Raw genomic sequence first — 21,024 nt, forward strand, 5'->3', positions numbered from 1 at the left:
GAGCCCTCTTAAAAATATTAAGAAGCATGTTCTGAAAAGGATGTAAATTAGACTTCAAATGCCTCTTTATACACAATGATAAATCTTTAATACGCATTACTCTTCAAGGAGAAAGAGAGAAAAAACCTACTACATTAATAAGACTTATAAAGAGAATGACAGATTTTACCACAAATCATTTTTGGTCCCCAAATTAACAGGCATTGCCACTGAGCCAATTTCCCTTTCCTTGAATCAGTCTGTTCTTGCCTCTCTTCCACATCTGTGAACATCATTTTACTTGCCCCTTGTTCCCATATTGCTGAGCCAGCCACTGATGAGTGGAAGCGAATTAGAAGTAACAAGCAGTGTTTCCTGCAGCTGCTATTACTGACACTGCTGTGAAGAGGGGCTGAGAAATGCCATGGGCAACTGCAGGTACATAGGCATGCTCTGCTTTGTGTAGGCTGTCTCATACAGAATTTTTGAGGAAGAGGCATAAAAGGCTCAGCATTTCACCAACCCCACATGGAAGTTAACCCTTGAAGGCAAAACAACAAGTTTTTAAAACAAATAGTTTGACAACAGCACATCCGGCCTGATCAAAAGTCTAATTTAGTCTATCAAAATCTTTTCAGTTCAGTAAGCCTTGAATCATCTCCTAGAGCATAAAGCCACCCAGATTAATTTAAATATTACATGAATGTAATATTAAAATATTAAATGTTTAAACAGTATTGAAATAATATTTAAAATAGTAAATGTAATATTTAAACATTATTTATAAAAATGAATAAATATTAAATGGGATGTAAAATATTTTGCATCACAAAGTTTAAACTTTCAGAAAGTGATGTTTCTTTGCCTTTCCTTCTTTTCCATTTTGAACACTCATGCCTGTGGTTAACTTGTGTGGACTGACAGACCGGATGGACTGTTCTCTACAAGGCTTACTGCTAGCAAACATGCAAAATTAAGACAATACCCACATATTCCTTGTTCTTCTTTCAACTCCCAATTTTTAATTCAGTACTTATCTAGAAGACATCCAAAAATCAAGACCTAACATTTGAGGAAAAGAATGTATTTCACATTCACTGTTAATTGAGGACCAAACTCTACAGTACTTCCTCCCTGGAGCTAGCACCTTACTGCTAAATCAGAGAATCACAGAATAGTAGGGTTGGAAGAGACTTCAGGAGGTCATCTGGTCCAATCCCCTGCTCAAAGCAGGACCATCCCAGCCAAGACTTAGTCTATCCAAGTCTTAACAACCTTTAAAAACTAGTCCTGTTTTTTACAGTGCAGCCCTGAATGCTGAGAGTATTACAAAACAACTGCGAACTCTCCCTCTGCCTGAAAAAGAGTGTTTGTACCCAATAGCTTGCAAAGAAGTTTTTCTAGCTATTTAGCTAGTGTAATAAAAGATATCAGATTGACCCAAAGAACTTTGTCTGCCTATGTCCTTAGACCAACACGGCTACAACCAACACCCCCTAGAGTACTACTTAGTGAAAATTAGTGACAATAACCCTTGGTCCTGAGATACCGTGCCCCCACAACACAAACATTGTGCAGCCCATCTTTCTCCCAGCTAGTGGCCTGTAGGCAGCAAATATCTAAACTGCCATAACAAGCACTTTCCTCAGGCCCCATTAGGGCCAACCTAATTCTAAGCACTGAATCAAGAGCCCCTTCTCAGTTTCCTTCCTGAACGAAACAGTGAATCAGGAGTACCCAGCTTCATCATCAAACAGGAAGCTGCAAAATAGCAGTCGCAGACAACATTAATAGTGATAATAACAGCAGTGTTTGGCAGACACCCAAACCTTCATATTGCTACACACATAAAAATTAACTCAGTAAATAAAAATAATTTGGAAATAGGAGCTTAACAGCAAATCCATAAGAGCCTCTACTACTATTACAGACTGCTAGGCTTTGCACTACCCCCACAAAAACAAATCTTAACTCTGATACTACAGGCACTAGCCAGCCACATGGCATTAAGGGTTGTGCCTAGGAGGCCCACAGAGCCCTCTCAGGTGGTCCTCACTCCTAGGAATCCTGCCCTGCCATTGGCTTCATGGAAACTTCAAGCCCCACCCCTCAAAGGGAGCTTGCTATAAATACTGCAAGCCTCACTACCTCCTCTGGCAGTAATGGAAATGGTTCTGGTGGGGGTGACTGGTCCCATGTGCTAGGGTTGGCACGCTGTGAGGTGTTGGGGTCCATAGCCTCCTAGCGGTCACTGGGGTATGTGTGTTAGGGGGAGGGAGGGTTGTGAATGCTGTGCTCTGCTGGTTACTTCAAGGACCTTTTGTGCCCTTTTGACAGTACCTCAGGTGGCAGCTGCTAGCACAAGTACAAGGCAGCAGGGAGTAAGCTGCTCCTGAGTGTCCCACCTGGCATGGGTGAGGAGGGGATGGGGGGAGGGCATGTCTTCAGTGGGAGGAACTGAGCATAGCTTGACTGGATGGGGAGGGGGCAAGATAGGGTGACAAGGAGGGGAGGTATTGGGGATGGTCTCTGCTTCTTAAACTCCTTAAACATGAGTGAATCAGTCCCTCCCACAATAGTGCCCTGATCTGGATCCTTTAGCACCTATGCGGTGTCTGTCTGAGGACAAGGCTAGGGGCTGAGCTGGAGTGATTCCTTCTAGTAAGAGAAGCCACTTGCTACAGCTGCTGACAGGGCCAGGAAGCTTTGCAGCCTCTACACAAGCCAACTGCAGGTGGCCCTTATAAGCTGGTGATCACCTAGCATTTCTCACTGCTTGTTAAGTAGGCCTTTAAGTCAAACAGTTGCAAGGAGACCCACAGGTTTGTTTCCATTATACTAAGTAATACCTCTGTCTGGAAGCTCAAATAGATTTGACTTTTTCAGTATTGTGTATGTTATGGCATTGTGCACAAGACTTAAAGGGTGAAATGACTTTTTTGTTGTTGTTTTGTTGGGGGGGGGGGGTTCATAGCACCTTCTTAAAAATGTGTGTGTAAGCTAGCTTTTGGTGGGAGAGAAATGCTATTTTAGCATGAAATGATGCATGCAACAAGGCTCAGGAAATACAAGCTGTTCTTCAGAATTGTTCAATCTCTGAAGCTCTTGGTATAGCGAGGAAACTTCAGGCTGCCAAATTCAAGGCATTATGTTAAAATGTGATGCTTGTCTTTTCACTTTTTAAACCCATGCTGGTCCTTGGAGTTATTTGTAAGACTGGTGACATGTAACAAAAACAAGTGTTCCTGTCTAGAAAAGAGGGTGGAGATGTGTCCGTTTAGAAGTTCAGTAGAACATGAAAGGCATGTGGCTTTGTATTGTTTGCATACTGTTCTCATCCCTTAGTGGGAGTGTTTTCTAGGAGCATATCAAGTGATACTTCTAAGAACTGTCACATCTTTCTTTTTTTCCTTTTGGTGCATCTCTTGCCAATGAGCTTTGTTCCTGTTAGGGTATCTGGCACTTGCTATAGCTGATTATTGGATAAGAAACTGAAGTGAAAAGCTGGCAAGACCTATACTATAACTGACCTTCAAATAGTGAAATCAATGGTCTTCTATATTGTAGTCTTCAATATTTTATATTCTTTTACTATATATCTTGCTAAATCTTTCCTGCTCTCAAATCTACCTGTTAAGAGTTGCTGATACTAACCAGTCTTTAAATAAGAGGTACAGCTCTATCTTTTCAATTTCATTTTAGGTCTTTAGTTTTTAAAGAGAATTAATTTGGGGTCCTAAATGACTTGCAATTCCAGGCATGTTTAGTGTCACACAGCAGTGGCTTCATGCTGCATATAGTCTCTCTTTCTACACAGTAGAAACTTCTTTTTCTTTCCGTTTTCAAGACCCAGAAGAAGCCAATCAACAGAATTAAAGCAACTTTTAACTAGAGTTAAATACTGAGTGGGCTGGCAGAAGAGAACAGTCTTCCCACCAAGTCAAACTTCTCCCTCACAACTCCAATCGAATACCAGTCTTAGCACGGTGTTCACATGATCAATTTAATGATTACTAAGTGCAGTTAAAACTCAAGCAGTCAAAATTTAAAGCAGTCTGGTACCTGTTAAGTGCCCTCTTAGTGTTGCAAAATTGTTCCCCTTCAGTCAAGGATTATCTCCTTAACATGCCCTCACTTTTAATAGGTCACTGCATCCCAATGACTTGCAGATGTTGAGAGCGAACATATAACATCCCCCTAACCCACAGTGACTTTAATACATTACAGTATTGCAATGACTTATGACGCTTGTGAAACTGGTTACTGATCTCTGTCAGATCTAAAAATACTACCCACCCAGCAGCAACCACAAAACCTGCACTGATTGTTATTTCTGTGACTCAAATCCCATATCTTGGGCTGCTGAATAATCTTCAGTGTTTTGTGGCGAAACAGTATTTTGTGATGGCTTTTATTTCACTCTTGAGTAAAATAAATTGATCACTCCTGGGTATGGATTGTAGCGTCACTCCTTAGGAGAGGATGAACAGCTGATTCCTTCCCCCCTCCCCCCCCAGCTCCCTTATCTAAATGCACTCTTATTTGGGGTTAACATTTATATTCCTTGTGCATTTGTTTCCTTTTTTTTTAAAGGAATAATATACAAATCCCAGTCATAATGGGACTAAACTAGCTGTTTAATGTATCAGATGTAAAAAAACTAGTTCCAAGTTCAATTTTAAAACTAAAGTGTGGAACGTTCCTTTTCCGAGGGAGGCCTAGAAGTTTTCAATTGTCAATCTAGCTTTAATTTTTCCTACACTACTATTTTCTGAGGAAAATGCCCCCAATTTATATTGAAACCTTAATATCAGAGACTGTATTCTGAGAGTCAGTTAATTTGGAGAGAGAACTTTCTTTTCAACTTGGTAACCCTCATGATTAGTATAGAGTTCCAGGGAAATCTTAAGGTGACTTTCCTCCCCACTTCCCTCCCCTCGCATGCATCATGAAACATTATACTGATGTCAGTGTAATGACTGCAGCACATAAAGTGTTTTGCAGTTTCAAAGTTGTATCTTTTTTTTCTCTGCTTAAGTGCAGTACAACTTTTCATAGTTTCATAGTAGGTAGGGTCAGAAGGGACCTGAGCAGATCATCAAGTCCGACCCCCTGCCATGGCAGAAAACAGCACTGGGGTCAAATGACCCCAGCAAGATGTTCATCCAGCCTCCTTTTAGACTCCCAGGATAGAAACCAGCACCACTTCTCTTGGAAGTTGGTTTCAGATCCTAGCCACCCTGACAGTGAAGTAGCGCCTCCTGATATATAGCCTGAATCTACCCACTGCCAGCTTGTGTCCATTATTTCTAGTCACTCCTGGGAGTGCTCGGGGGAACAGGGACTCCCCCAATGCCTGCTGGCCCCCTCTGACTAGTTTGTAGACTGCCACTAGATTTCCCCCCTTAGCCTTCTCTTGTGGAGGCTGAACAGGTTCAGGTCTCTTAGCCTCTCCTTGTAGGGCCTGCCCTGCTGCCCCCTGATCATACGGGTGGCCCTCCTCTAGACCCTCTCCATGCTGTCCACATCCCTCCTGAAGTGCGGCGCCCAGAACTGGATGCAGTACTCCAACTGCAGCCTAACCAATGTTGCATAGAGGGGGAGGATCACCTCCTTGGACCTGCTCAAGATGCATCTGTGGATGCATGACAAGGTACGGTTGGCTTCCTGACCACATCCCCACACTGTTGGCCCATGTTCATATTGGTCTCAATAATGACACCAAGATCCTTTTCTGCCTCTGCACTGACGAGAAAGGAGTTCCCCAGTGTGTAGGTCGTCTGCTGCTGCTTCTTCCCGGGGTGCAATACCTTGCACTCTTCAGTGTTGAAACGCATCCTGTTCTCATCTGCCCAGCCCTCTAACCTGTCCAGATCCAATTACAGCCTATTCCTTCCTTCTAGCATGCCTACTTCATGCCACATTTTAGTGTCATCTGCAAATTTAAACAGGATGCATTGTACCCCTTTGTCCAAGTTGCTGATAAAGATGTTGAACAGTGCAGGCCTGAGGACTGAGTCCTGGGGAACCCCATTGCCCACATCCTTCCAGGTCAAATAAGATCTGTCCACCACCACTCTCTGGATGCAGCCCTCCAGCCAATTAGTGACCCATCTGACTGTGTAGGCATCAACACCGCAGTCTCCTAACTTTTTAATGAGAATGGGGTAAAAGACCGTGTCAAAGGCTTTCCTAAAGTCCAGAAAGGCTATATCCACTGTGACACCTGCATCCAGGGATTTGGTGACCTGGTCATAGAAGGCCACCAGGTTGGTCTGACAGGACCTGCCTCTAATGAACCCATTTGGTTGCCCCTAAGCATAGTCTCCCATGCTGGCCCCTTGGGGACATGTGCCAGGAATATTTTCTCAAAAAGCTTCCCCGGGACCGAGGTAAGACTAATAGGCCTATAGTTTCCTGGGTCTTCCTTCCTCCCTTTTTTTGAAAATGGGAACCACGTTGGCCCTTTTCCAGTCCTCCAGCACATCACCAGAGCACTGTGAGTGCTCGTAAAGCTGTGCCAGAGGTCCCACAATAACCTCTGCTAGTTCTCTCAGCACTCTGGGGTAGAGATTGTCAGGACCTGCTGATTTAAATATGTCCAGTCCCTCCAGAAGTTCCCTGACTAGGTCCTTGCTGACCCTAGGTCTGGGTGTGCCTCCTGCTGGGCCTACGGGGGTCCCAGTGGGGGAGGGATGACCAGGTCCCTACTCAGAAAAATGGAAGCAAATAAATTGTTAAATAGGTTAGCTTTGCTGTCTGGTGCAATAACCAGATTTCCTAGCGTGTCCTACAGAGGCCCCATGTTACCTGGTACCTTCTTTTTACCCCCTTTTACCCTCTTCTTTTTACCTTTTTCAAAAGGTAAGGATCAGTATATCAAACTGTCTGTGTAAACTATGTTAATTACATACTAGTCATGCTTTCAGAACTATCTGGAAGTTATTTTACTGATGACAATATGACTATTTAAATATTATTTTATGACATACCATTGTCAAAATAAAGATTATGAGTAAATGGTTAGATAAAATTGGTTGCCAAGCCCATGGAAAACCTGAGTCTGTAGAGTCTTATCATAGGTCATGTCATTCATGAGCTAGAAGATATTTTTCAGGTGAATTTCTTGTAGTTTACAATTTAATACTCATGTGAGTGAGATCAGTGAGTGATACAATTTTTTTTTTTTTTTTTTCACCAGCAGGGCTAGGTGAAAATATGCAAGGACTGGGAAGAACTAAAAAACAGAAAGAGTCAGTGAAGACAGAATTTAAAGACGAACAGAAGAGATTCTTACAACATAACTTAAAAGATGAAATGTCTAAAAACAATTTGTTTTTGATTCCAAAAGATCTTAAGGGAAACGATTTTTCCTCTGACCAAGATGATCAATGTAACCCTCCTCAAGTACTTAAACAGCCTGCTGTTTCATCATCTAAACACTCTAATCATGCCTATCCTTTTGCATCCAGTAAATATGTTCTTGACCATAGTTGTCCAGCAACTGACCTTGAATATGATCCATTGCTAAATTATTCTGCAGGCTTACTTAGCTCTTCTTTAGCAAAAGAGGATGAAAATGACAAACAGCAATTTCAGCAAATGGAAGCATCTCCTTGTGACAATCAACAGATGTTTTTGGAGACTGTATTTGAAAACAAACATGGTTCTCCAAAGAAGAGAGCAAGGAGCTCTTCACCTATAAAACTTGAAATAAACCTCCAAGAATCTGATGACGATGATGTTCTTGTAATTGATGTTCCTCCGTTGACTCTCACTAAGAAGCCAAAAATAAGTAGGAGCTATAAAAAATTGGAATGGGAAGAAAAATGTGCTTTTGTAACCCTTGCAGATAATCTGCAGAACAGAGACAGAGCAGAAGAATGCAAGTATGCAGAGGAAAAAAGAACATTGGGCAGTGGAGGTCTACAGAAAGATAACGAGGGTTTAGGCAACACTGAAGAAACACTGAAAATGTCATCAAAAACTCAAAGCACAAACTTTCTGGATGTGAAAAGCGATATTTTAAAGGTTTCTAATAACCTCCAGGAACACAGTAACACTCTTACTAATTCTACTGAAAATAACATGCCTTCACTTTATCATACTGTGGTAGGAATGCAGAAAGAGACATTGAATACAGGTAGCACACAGACTGAAATACCCGTGAAAACATCTAATGTTGAAGAACATACTAATTATAACTTCCCAAGCACCCAAAGTATGGTCCAGAGAAGTTGGTGTTCTGAAGATAGTTTAAAAGATAAATCTGCAGTAAACCGGGGTATTCCTAAGAAATTATCAGAAAATACAAATGAAGCTCTGCGTAGCTGGGAAAATGGGAGACATAAACTGCTGGACAACATATCTAGCCATCCATCTGATAAATTAAATTTGTTCAAAGAAACTGGTCCTGATACAGGTGTCTTAATTAAAAACTTTAAGGAAGGAAGTGATAGTTGTAGGATTCAAGCTAACAGCAAAGAAAGTGAAATAATTGTATTAGATTCTTCTTCTGAAGAGATGGATTATAGTGAAGAGGATTCATCGGTCTCTGAATCGGATGATCCCACAGAAGAATGCCGGAGAATTTTCAATGAGTTTGTTGAAAGTGAAGCACTGAAGGAAAAGATGGCTAACCAGGTGCTTTCCTTTGCTTCCACACTTTGTGGTGCTAGTGAGTGGGGAAAAGAGGGAGAAGAATCATCCATATATTCCATGTTATGTCAAATCATGTAATTTGATCTAATGTCCAACTGTATATTTCTCAGACTTTAATCTAGCGTTCCGTGCTCAGAATTGATGAACACATTCAATGTTCAAAGGTGCATGGAGATGCTGATACATGAGATGCTGTGGGCTCTCACAGCTACTCTAATTAAAGCACCGCACCCCTCTCCCCCCACACTCCCAACCTCCCAGAGCACATGTAAAAATGCCTTTCGTACCCAATGCTGTTTGCAGTCTCAGAAACACTTATTTCTGTGTACCCGATGTTGTTCTAACAGCAGCTACATTACTAGGTGTTTTGGCATGTAGCCTGAATGGAAGGGACAGAGTCAGGGCATCTTTTCAAGGCAACACTTTTGTGCACTGTTAGGACATGTCTACATCTCCTATAAATCATGGGGAGCTGTGTCTATTAGCAAACTTGAAGAAAAATTCTAAATGACTCCTTTGGGCACTCGAGCTGAAATTTGATATATGGCGACCTTACATTGTGACTATGCTATTGTATTTTTTTTTTAATGACTTTTTCTCAAACTTGGCGATTAGCTGAGTATGAATTAAATTGAAGTTTTTATGTTCATAGTATTTCATATCTAGAAATATCTTAAGCCTTGAAAATGTTCTACTTTTTCCTGAACATGAGCATAAACATGAATTTCTCACCATGGATCTATGATACAAGAATGCATATATTTCTGCCTAGGGTACCTTTAGATTTTTTTTTATATGTCCAGATTTTTTTTTTCTATTTGTTGCAACTATGAGTAGGAAATTGAGCAAGCTATCAGAGTTTAGGGACTTCATATGGGTTTGTACACTCTTCCTGTAATTAAAAAGAGAATGCATGTTCTCCTTATTCTTATTTTTAATAGGCCCATGGAATAAATACTGAAGCTGAGGCATTGGATTCCAAGACAAATACAGGTTTTGGGCAGAAGAAAAGAATTGCTCATACTGCAAAATTTGATGTGAGTTGTTCTGGTAACTTTTAAGAGCATTTGCTCTCTGCTCATATTATGTGTATATGTGCTAGTTTATCTTCTTCGTTGTAGGTTAATACCTTTTGGGGTGCAAGGTGAGAGATAAATTAAACTAATAGATTCATTCAGTTTTTCTAAGTTCTGTTCTCATTTGTGCCAGAAAGGTTCTATGATGGACAGCTGTACTATTCAGATACTTTTCAGTAATGAAACTCTCACCATAACAAAGTAGGACTCAAAGCTTTGCTCCATTTCAACAAAGCAAGAGTCCATAGTGAGCTAGTAGAGTTTCTTAAAATGAATCACTTTTACCATTTTTTTTTTTTTCAGTACAGCTGTTTCTAAAATACTGCATACATGCCCTCTTCCCCTCCCCCCTCCATTATTGAGCTAAAAATTAAGTCAATTGCGGAATGGTAAGCAAATGAGTATAGTCCCAATGAACGTGATTTGTCTAAGTATAAGCCTGAGATCAGTTATGTTAACTAGCAATTCAAAGCACAGAACAGTCATCCTTTATCTGAAGTGCTGGGAGCCCTGATTTTATAAATTAAATTATTCTTCAAGCGAAAATGTCTATCGCGATAGCTTTAACAGATGTTACGTTTTTATATACCCTTGACAAACATGTAGTACCTGAACATTTATGGAAGAAATGCATTTGGTTCTAGGCTGTTCTTAATTTACATTTTATGCAATATGCAAAATAGGATTATTTTGTACATGGCTTTTGTGTATATATATATTTTTTAGATGTCTAGTGTTAAATGTCTGTCTTATAACACTTATGTGGACATGGAAAACTTCACAAAATAAGCAGTTTCAGAGTAGGAACTCAATCTTTATGGCTAGGGACAGAAATTACATATAAACCAGTATAAGTAATTAGAAACCAGTTCAAATCTAACAACAGAAGTTCAGTGCAGATAAACCACTTTCAAAATGGCAGAAACTGGTTTAAGATGAACCTGGATGGATGTACTATCAGACTTTACTGCTTTAGGTTAAAATGATATTTATTGAACTTCTGCCCCAGATCCCTTCCAGATTCAAGTTAACTCATAGTTGCCCAGCATCCCAGGATGCTTTGCATCTCTCACAAGCCCCACCTCACAGGATGGGTGGGCTAGTGTTGGCCCAAGCTCCAGTGAAGCAGGGAGATATGCTGTAGTGACCTCTGGTCTGGGCCATTGCAAGCATGTGGCTATATTTCCAGAATAAAAAGTTAATGTCTGTTCACTTGGTTATCAACTCAGTCTATGCAGTTTAGACTAACCTGTGAAGATTGAATTGGTTCAGCCTTGGGCTTTTTGACTGTCTGTACATACTGAGCCTAGAAATCTTCTGTTGTCATCCTAACTACATAAAGTGTTATGGGAGGAGAGGATGAGGATAAGGATGAAAATAATAAGAATGTACAGTTGCTTGAGTGGAGGGGGGCGGGGAAACGCACTTAAAAGAAAAGAAGTCTGTAGGGTCTGAAACTCAGTTAGTATGGATTAATGTATCTCCACTCAGGTCAATGTGGCTATGTCACTTTATGCCCATTGAAGATCTGGTCTTGTAGGGTTTTTGTTAATTCTTTTTGAGAGGGAATATGATTATGGGAGCATGGCATTTGGTTACATCTTGTAAATATGTGGCATACTAGTTATCCTTGTAACTTGAAACTGTATTTGACAGAGAGAATATACAGATCAATTATTTAACTTCTAATGTTTTCATGTCTACCAGGTACAAACTAGCAAAGAAATAATTGTGCCTTTTAAAGCACCTCCTCCACAGCAGGCCAATGCCAGAATCCTGCAGGTACAGCACCAGGCAGCGCAGATAACAGCTGCTGTTAAGAGTGGCCAAGCTTTTGTTGCTGCAACTTCTGGGCAGAAGAAAAATGTGTCTGGATCATCAATGACTCAGAGTCAAAGTGTAGGATCAATGGGTATGAGAACTTGAGAAACTGAGATAAACCAGTACTTTTTATTTTTAATAAAATTGTCACTTGGATCAGCTTGGAATCTGTTTTATGAAAATTTTTGTCCTAAATGAGCATACTTTTGAATGTTAGATGCTCCAGTGAACTCTCTTGCTTCACTTCATTATTTAAAATATTACCCATAATCAAGATATTAAGTGTCAGGATAATGGCATTCTTACAAAGGTTCTTGCATTTGTTTTTAGCTGAAGCTTGGTCTAGATTGTTTCTTCTTCTGAAAACAGTTTCTAAGCATTTTAGTACAATTGCAAGTAATCACTTAAGTGGGCAGGACTTTAGAAAAGCCATATAGTATGATACCTCCTCTTCTGCTGCTTCCCCCTCTGAATTTATTTTTCTTTTCCTTACAACTCTCTCTGTTGTAAGAAGACGGAAGACCAAAAACCTTTTATCTTTTTTTTTTTTTTTTTTCATGCTGATGTTGGAACTAAAATAGTGCTATAATAGTTTTACAAGTCTACTGACTTTAATTGAACTTTAATTTTTAAACAATCATGTCAACAAATGGTGTGGTTTTACAGTCCTCTTTTCATGTGAGGGTTTTCCCCCTTTCATTCCACAACAGTTAAGTAGCTGCATTAACTACTGTGGCTTAAAAAACAAAACAGAAACACTTCAGATAAGTAACTATGGGGGAGGGAGGGAACTACTATTTTCCCAGTTTGGGGTTTGTTTTTTTTACTCTGTATTTGAAGTAACGTTTAGTGAGTTTTCATGTGTGGAGAAGGGGGTGGGGGGAAACCAAACTAGCCTCAGAACAGACTGAGCTACTTTTTCATGTTGTGTAACTATTTCCCTTTCTTTCCCCTTTGAAGTGGTACATTGCTTGTGCCAAGCATACATATTAAGTAGAGGTGTGCGAAGTGTTCAATTCTGATTCAGCCTGATTCAAGGGACAGTGATTCAACTTGTTGATTCGGATCACTGTCCCAATTTCAATTCGGCCGACTCCAAATCTGAAGATTCGATGCTGATTCAGAGAAACAGCGATTTGGCCATAGACGCACCTTCATCTAGGTTTTTTTTTCATTTTCTTTTCTACATGCCTTGAGATACCAGGTGCAGCTCATGAACGCTCTAGATGGTTGGGTGAATGGAGCATCCCACAGGAGGAAGGGGGGGGTGGCGACAAATGCTTGGCAGCAGGACCTGTAAGTGGACCAGAAGAACTTCCAATCCACTTCTGGGTCCACTGCCAAGCACATGGGGTGACCCCTCCTCCCATGCCCCCCCACTCGGTGATTGGCTGGGGGGGGACCCTGGATGCCCCCCCACAGGCCCAGGAGGCACCAGTCACTGAGCCAGGGGGTGGGGAGAAGGGCCCCTGCATGCTCTGCAGCAGACCCGGAAGTGGACCAGAAGTACCTCTGGTCTACTTCCAAGTTCGCCACCAAGCACGTTGGGGACCCCCTTTCCACTCCCGTGGGATGCTTCATCTGCCCCACCATCTTGGCGTTCATGAGCTACCTGGTACCTTGGTATGTAGAAAAAACATAAAGCTGTGTCTATGGCCGAATGTCGATTTGTAGAGATTCAGAAGCCTCTGATTCGATTTGGAGAGATTAACGGGTCTCCTGATTCATGTCAGACATTCAGCCGCCAAATGGGGCTGAATAGAAATGGCAACCAAAGTTTTGCACGGCCCTCATATTAAGTATAATGGATATGTCCAGAGTGTAGTGTTTTGAATTAAAAGGCCTGTGTCTAGCAACTTGTTTCCTTAGTCTCTGAGGTTGCATTTTACTTGCTTCATATTACTAAAAAGAATTAGTGGTTGGAAAGTGCTTTATGAGTGAAATTTGTGTAAAAGGTTCGTGAAGTTAAGATATAACTGAATGAATTTTTTTTTCTTTACTTTCCTACTTTACGGTTTGAGCATGCACTTGCCTAAACGCTTAAAGATAATCTTTAGATCCAGTTACTTAGTCACTTCTCTTAAACATTGATATTACTACATATTACTGTAATATCTACATATCTTCCATATAAAATTTAATGAGAAAGTGTAAAGTCCTTCTTATGCTACCTAGACCCTGGCTATTCCTAAAGCTTGGCTAACCCACTTTGGTTAGCAAAGGAAAGGTGGGGGTTTTTTTATGTGCATCTCCCTTCAATGGGAGTAGATTGAGCTAGTAACATTTAACTCTTCACCATGATAAACAGTCTTTCTTTTTTTGTTTTTTTTTTCTTCTTATTTCAGTCTCTTTAAATATGCTTGAAGTTCAGCCTGTTGCAACCAGTCAACTGAATGTGGTTCTACAAGGAAATGCTGTAATGGGAATGCCATACAGATCTTCTACTCTCTCGGTAAAAAGGACTGCACCCATGCCTATGAAGGTACTGTAGCAGGATGAAAACAAGCATTTGTGTGCCCAAATTCTGTAATTGCCATGTAAAAGGCTGTTGCTTTAAATACTGCATAATTTGGCATCTAATAATAAATATTAATCCATGTTTTAAATAACCTCTTGTACTATGTATGCTACTTTGAAATTTGTTATAACAGTAAGTTAATTATTTTGTCACATTTTTCAGCACTAGAACTTTAAGCAGTATTTTGAAATATACTGATGAGAGAATTCTTATTGTCATAGCTAGGAAAAAAATTGAGAAGGAAAAACTGAGAGCTAATATTTTTAATAGAACTTTTAAAAACTTGAAATATATATTTAGGAAACCTGTGGAGTCTTACACAAAATAAAACCAAACTGCTTTGTTCTGTTCTAAGTAACAATCTTGAGAATATATCAAAATAACAAGTCCCTTTAAAAAATCCAATTCAGTATCCCAGGCGGAATAAAAAATAGATGGGAGATAAAGGCCAAAGAGGCAAATTACTGACTATAAATAATAGCAGTTAATATTAACTCCTGCTTTGGAGACCTGAACACCCTATTGTCTTCTGATTTGGCTTTTTGATGCCTCCTACCTCTTTCCCATGCATCTCTGATCTAAAAGTTTCTATGTAATTTTGGACAAAGTATTAATTTTTATAGGTTAAGTAAAAATGTTTCAACTGTAAGTTTTTTTCATACCCTTTTATGCAGCATGTTACCAAACAATAATTTGAAAAAAATCTACTTTTTAAGGTTTCTACACGGAGGAGGCCTTCTGTAATTCCAGAATCCGGATCCAAAGTATCGCATGACACAAGGCAACGATATGTCAACTTCTTTGTTGAAGAATATATGAAAATCTGTAGAACAGTAAATGAAGCATTTGACAAGGTTTGTCACTATTTCAGTTTTTTTTTTTTGTTCTTGAAGTAAATGCAAAGAATGATACAGATTGTATACCCCTGTATGAAGAGATTTGCATAATTAAGGAAAATATCATGTGTATTTAAAAAAAAAAAAAAAAAAAAGTGAAATAATTTCCAGTTAATTTCAGAATGCTGATGAGCTACTTTGACAAAAAAGAGCTGGCAAACCTTACAACTGCTTATTCTTACTCTTCCCTTTCCCATCTGCTGTTCCAGTGCAACCCCCTCTTTTTCTCCCCTGCCCCCCACCCCCAAAGGAAGGGACTTTGCCAAAATATTTGATTTTGAAGTAGTCAAGAAAATTTTCTTCTTGGAATACATAAAAATCTGACTATTTCATTGTCTGGTGAGAAATTTAAAACTGCTGACTTGAAGTTTTGTAATCACCTGCTTGGGGAAATGTATCTTCCCCTGGAAAGCACCCACAACACTTGATTGTTGTGTTCAGTGGAGGCTTATTTACAGTTTATATCAAACCAAATAATTGTCTTAATTGACAGTCTCCCCATGTGAGTGACAAGCATGAGAAGTCTGAACAGATGTTTTGAGTACTGAGTTCTATGAAGACCTTTTGGGAGGTTCACAAGTAAAAGCCTGAAAACTTTAATATCTAACTAAACCTTAAGACCTCTAATTAAAGGTTTTAATAGGGTGTGTGTTTGGTTTTGTTGTTTTTTTTAAATTCCCTTAAATGAAATAACTATTTGCTTGTTCTTGCTTTACTTTTTTTTTCTATTTCCAAACTATATAAGATAGTATATTTCTTTTTTCAGTGTGTATTCCCACTACATATATTTCTTTAATTGTTCAGTAACTGTTCCCTGTGTTACCTTCTCAATCACTTTCTTGTAATACTGTTTCTTTCAGACGTCCTTACTGTTTGTGTGGTGGTGGTGTTATTTTTTTTAGGCTAGAGACAAATTGTATACAAACTAGTATGTGATTGGAAACTAGTTCAAATCTGTAACAACAGAAGTTCACTAGACATAAACCACTTTCAAAATGGCTGAAACAGGCTTAAGATAAACTTGGATGGATATACTATGAGACTTGATTTGAATCTGGAGAGGATCTGGGACAGAAGTTCAATAAACTTATTTAACCTAAATCAGTTAACTTGCAGTCCCCCAGCATCCCAGGATCCTTTGCACCTGTCCCACAAACAACCTCACAGGATGGGTGGGCTAACCTTGGCTCAAGCTGTCTGCTTCAGCCAAGCAGGGAGGCATGCTCTAGTGCCCCCCAGCTTTTGGCCTGAGCCACTGCAGGCACATGGCTGCAATTCTGGAATCAAAAGTGAATGTCACTTGCTTATCAGTTCAATCTATACTGCTTAGACTGACCTGCAAAGATTGAATCCATTCATGGGCTTTTTGATTGTCTGTACTTGGCTGTAATGTCTTCCTCACTTTTGACTTGTCTTCTAATGCTTGTAGTTTTAAACTGTTTTTTGTCATTTCCTTCTTGTTTTATATTGATCTCTCCCTCTTAACCTAGGCATTGGCTGAGGAAAAGGCAATTTATGACCGTTGTGGCAGTAAAAATATGTACCTGAATATTACTGTGAACACTCTTAAAAAGCTGAGGGATCACGGTAGCCTCTCTTCCAATGGTAAGCTATTTCATAGTGGGCATTTCAGATGGAAGGAACAATATCTGATTATTGTTTTGTGTCTCTTCAGTAGGGGAAATTATGCTGCTTTTTACATTCTTCTTGAGTAAACTTATTTCTAAAACTTTCCTTCTGATGCAGTGTATGACGTGTGTGTATATGTATGCTGTAATGTAAAAGATTACCCATGCTGTAATCATTACAGTGAGCATGTGTGTGCTGTAACAATTAGAGCATGGGTTTCAAACTCATCTGGCCCCATGGCTTGGTTGTTGAGCCAGACCAGGACCATTCCCATGGGGAGTGCCCATGGTACCACATCTAGCCCACGTGGTAAATGCATTGCCCCCAAAGCTTGCTGTGCATGTGCGGCCAGCATGGGGTGTGCACTGCTTTTAGTGTGAAGGCTGGACCTGACACTCCAAGTAAGACAGGAGGTCAGCCTGGGGTGCTACATGCAGCTGATCTCTTCCCTGGACCACCTATTGCATGCAGTGCCAAGTCCAGCCTGTGACCAGTCTGCACCTTGTTCTGACCCAATGTGCACAGGAGACCTAGAACCGGCACAGGCAAGCCATGTAAGGCCAGGGCCGGTGTATGGAGTTTAGAGATTCATGGGTCAGAGTCGGCCAATAGACCTTATGTTTAAAACTTGGGTTACAGGAAATCTGATGTTTGGCAAATGCAATTAGAAAAATATTTTTAAATGTTTCTATATTTAGGGCAAGCTAGTGGCAGCAGATCTACCAATGCAAATGGATCCGGAAAGTCAGAAGAGAAAAATGGTAAAAATAGTTGTGTTGAATGCCCTTACTTTACCTCCATATATCTGTATAAAATAGGCTAACCTTATTTCAAGGTGAAAGCCATTTCTTTCCTAACTTCTGGTTTTAAGTTCTTGGATGTTTTTGTTGCACACAAATACCACTCATGACTAACATTTATTTTTTTTCTTCAGGGTTTTGTCCACATTCCTTTGGGGTACAAATGTACCTTAAGTGTTTTTGAGATGGGAAAACTTGTTAACCTCACAATTTGAATGCATACTTCCTTTCATATAGAGTGTATAAGGTGGTGCAGGTTCCCATTCCTCAGTTTCCCTTCAATCACATTGACCAGAAGGTAGTGTCTGTTCTAGACTGCATGCTTGCCCTTGCCCTAGAGTGTCTCTTTCTTTCTCTGGGTAATGCTCTTTTCCTTGTGTGTCCTTCTTTTCCCTCCTCCCTTGCACACTTTATTTTTTCAGGGACAATTATTTTCAGGAATATTTGAGGTTCTCATGGCCTGAATGGCTCACTTTCTCTAGCTGAGTATGACTCCATTTTTATCCTCTCTCCTCACTCTTCATAATGGTTACAGACCCATTCATGGGGTATACCTCCAGAGCCTTTAAGTTTCTCCTGGCAGTCTTATTGCTTGTCCCAAGGAACAGACTAAGGTTTGTCCTGGGATAATTCCTTATTTCTTCAAGCCTCAGCTCCACTGGCCTTATACCAGCCCTTACTTATAGCTACAACAAGGCAATCTCTAGGTGGATTCCACTTGGGTTGTAAAAGAGATTTTAGGTCCTTCTTCCTTAGAGAATGGGCCCCCTGGAAAATCACTCGCCCAGAGATCACTCTTCATTACAGGCAGTCAGCAAGGAGACGGACAACAAAAGCACTTATTATATAGGATAAAGGAGAACAAGAAAAACAGCCCATAAGTTTGGAAACGGAACAAAATGACAAGTAATGTTTCATACTCCCTCATCTGGCTACCACCTAGCCCCTTGGGAGTCCTGCTAGTGTCTTCTGAGATCAGCCTTCCTGCTCATTCTACCAACCCTGACTGCTGGGAACCAGGCCTCCTCCAAAGCCTGAGGAATATCTGAAGACCAGGCTTGTCACACAGGAAGCCTCTGAAATAAAATACAGCCTCTGCCTCCAGTCAGCATTGTCCAAATTGCTCCCAAGTCATAGAATCCTCCAGAGATTTATTTCCCTAGGACATCTGGTTGCCACTTCATTCAGATGTTCTTCCCATTACAAGTAAATAATAACTGGCGTGCCTATCCCAAAAATGTCTGTGTAGTTTAGCTTTTGGCCTAACAACACAATAGCAAGAGAGATTTAGCAGTTATCTACTCCATTTCTTAAGCATGTATCCCTCTGTTCCTTTGAACCATGCCCAAAATCATAAAGACATATACAGACTATGTAACAACCCATATAGAGATGAAAGCAACATAAATGGATAGACCATAACATGGGCTTTTCAAGGAGACTACATGTGCCATATCAATACAACAAACGCCAGAAAAATCTGTATGACACCCCAAGAACTCTTCCCCCTGCCTTAAGACTTGATAGGGTTTGTGACCATGACAGCCACTGAAGTCACTGATTAAGTTGTGGTATCAGCTGGACTTTGCATGGCTTGTAATTTTAAAACCTTAGTACAAGGTGTCTTTTCGTGAATACAATGCAGGACACGAAACTCCTCAAAAGTGGTATTGAAGCATGCCACTCGTGTAAAGTTTTAAAAGTGATATTTTGCCAACACAGCATCAAAACTGATGAGGCATCTTTTATGTTTTCAGCGTGGAATGTCAGCAGAAGGTGCAGATGCTCTCCAAGGATATCTGTAGGGTAAAAATGTAAGCCCAAGTGTTTGAAGTACATGCACATACACTATAGGAATGTGCATATAGATAGCAATTCTTTAAAAAATCTGGCTAACAATAAGTGTGTTCTCTTTTCAAATTGAAGGAAAATACTGATTTTCTAGTACAGGGAATGCTCTTCAGTATGGTCTTCAAATTTAGGTACAATTTATTTAGCACTTTGAGGTATTTTTTTTATATCTGAAACTGAGCTGTTCTTTTGTTTTGGCTGTTGTCAGAGATATTATAAATGGATAAGGTAAATGAGTCAACAGGGATCTGGGCTTTATTTGCTGTGGAAAAATGTGGATTTTCTCATTTAAAGGGGGTTTTACTCTGCAGGTAGCTGCTTGGGGCTGGAGGGAGGGTGATTTTGGAGGCAGGGGACACCATGTACATGCACATGACCAGCATACAGCTAGGCAGGGTGGTGGGAGCAGCTCTGGCACCTGGATACAGGTAAGTCTATTGGTGTGGCAGGAGAGTTGGAGGGACAGGGCTTGGGCACTATCGGGGGGGGGGGCGGGCTGTGGGTGTCAGAGAATGTGTTGAGAAGGCAGGGTGGAGGGAGAAGGTGTCTGGGTGCTGGGGCTGCAGGGATCTGAAGCAGTGCTTGGTGCTGCCAGTGATCCCAGTACTGTGCCATTGCCAGCAGGCCCTACCTGGAGGCACCTGCCCCACCAGTGGGGGAAGGGGGCAGGGGCATCTTATGGGGGTGGTGGGGAGCTGCCAGGGCAGGCTGCTGGCACCAGGGGCTGGTGCCTGTGCTATTAAGGGCAGAGTGGCTAGGAGATGCTGCCCTGAAGTGGGAGACCATGGCCAGGCTACCTGGTATAGCACAGGAGCCCCAGCCTGGAGTAGGTAGTGCCATAGCCATCACCTGGCAGGGTGGGGGCAGCTGCAGGCCCCCTCTGGCAGGGCTGGGGGGAACAAGTTGGCTGCAGGTTGGGAGTGAGGGTCAAGGGCAGGGCTGGGTGTAATAGGGAACTGCATTGGGAGTGAGGGGCAATGGCACGTACAGGGGTAGGGCACTGGTGCATCAGAGTTGCTTAGCTTCACAAAGCAGTATGGCAGGGGATGCAGCTGCAGTTGGACCCACATCCTGGTGAGTGAAGGGGGCAAGGGGAGCTCTTATTTTTCCATGATGATAAAAACAAACCAACAAAAAAACAAACATCTAAAATATAGGTGTTTAGAATTTATTTTATTATGATTAAGGCACTGGTAGGCTTCCAAATTGCTTTAAAATATTAAGTATATCAATAAAACATTGCATGAAATATATTAGTGGTTTTTCATTTTAATTGCAAAAAAGTAAATGTTGGGGTTTTTAGCTAGAGAATTTGGAATTTTTAAAGAGGAAGCCAGGATCCCTGGTGAATCCAGTAAACTTAGAACTGCAAAACAATACCACAACTGAAGTAAAACCTTAAATGTACAATGCAGATGGTTAAGTGACACACTTGTTTAGAGCTCATTTTGACTATATGTGCTTAACCTATTATACGTTTTTACTAGATCTTACAGGAATTGTTCTCTATAGACTACTGAAAGACTACATCCTGACTGACGAACAACTAAATGTAAATCATTTCCCTCAACCAAATCCTGAAAAGCCTGGCAGTGCTGTATTGAACGGAGTTACAAAAACGGCTGTATCTGACCGTGAGTAAATGAGAGTAGGATGTCTGAATGCCTATCCAGAACAATTAAAATAAGAATAGAACTTCAAAGAACACTCTTACACTGGACTTTCTATTTTCCAATCTGCTAAAGTAAAAACTGCTTAAATTTATGATAAAGCATGTTGCTACTGAGGCCCTG

The 21,024-nt window shown here is 40.7% G+C and overlaps 1 protein-coding gene across 6 annotated transcripts in view; it reads left to right on the forward strand.

Moving 5' to 3' along the window:
• The first annotated feature begins 2,118 nt into the window (after window positions 1–2,118).
• Window positions 2,119–21,024, forward strand: part of LOC102559634 (RNA exonuclease 1 homolog) — a 33,551-nt gene continuing 14,645 nt past the window's right edge. For 2 of the 6 annotated variants that reach the window (XM_059724645.1, XM_019490774.2), the window contains exons 1-9: window positions 2,479–2,801; window positions 7,181–8,622; window positions 9,582–9,677; window positions 11,424–11,628; window positions 13,883–14,019; window positions 14,772–14,909; window positions 16,442–16,556; window positions 17,279–17,341; window positions 20,719–20,865. In XM_059724645.1, the coding sequence (XP_059580628.1) occupies window positions 7,198–8,622; window positions 9,582–9,677; window positions 11,424–11,628; window positions 13,883–14,019; window positions 14,772–14,909; window positions 16,442–16,556; window positions 17,279–17,341; window positions 20,719–20,865 (2,326 nt within the window). In that variant the 5' untranslated portion in view covers window positions 2,479–2,801; window positions 7,181–7,197. Of the gene's footprint in view, window positions 2,236–2,478; window positions 2,802–7,180; window positions 8,623–9,581; window positions 9,678–11,423; window positions 11,629–13,882; window positions 14,020–14,771; window positions 14,910–16,441; window positions 16,557–17,278; window positions 17,342–20,718; window positions 20,866–21,024 lie in introns of those variants that run through there. The other 4 variants (XM_019490773.2, XM_014596323.3, XM_006268989.4 and 1 more) reach the window with 4 other exon arrangements.

Source organism: Alligator mississippiensis, chromosome 3, assembly GCF_030867095.1.
Source record: "Alligator mississippiensis isolate rAllMis1 chromosome 3, rAllMis1, whole genome shotgun sequence".
Lineage (NCBI taxonomy): Eukaryota > Metazoa > Chordata > Crocodylia > Alligatoridae > Alligator > Alligator mississippiensis.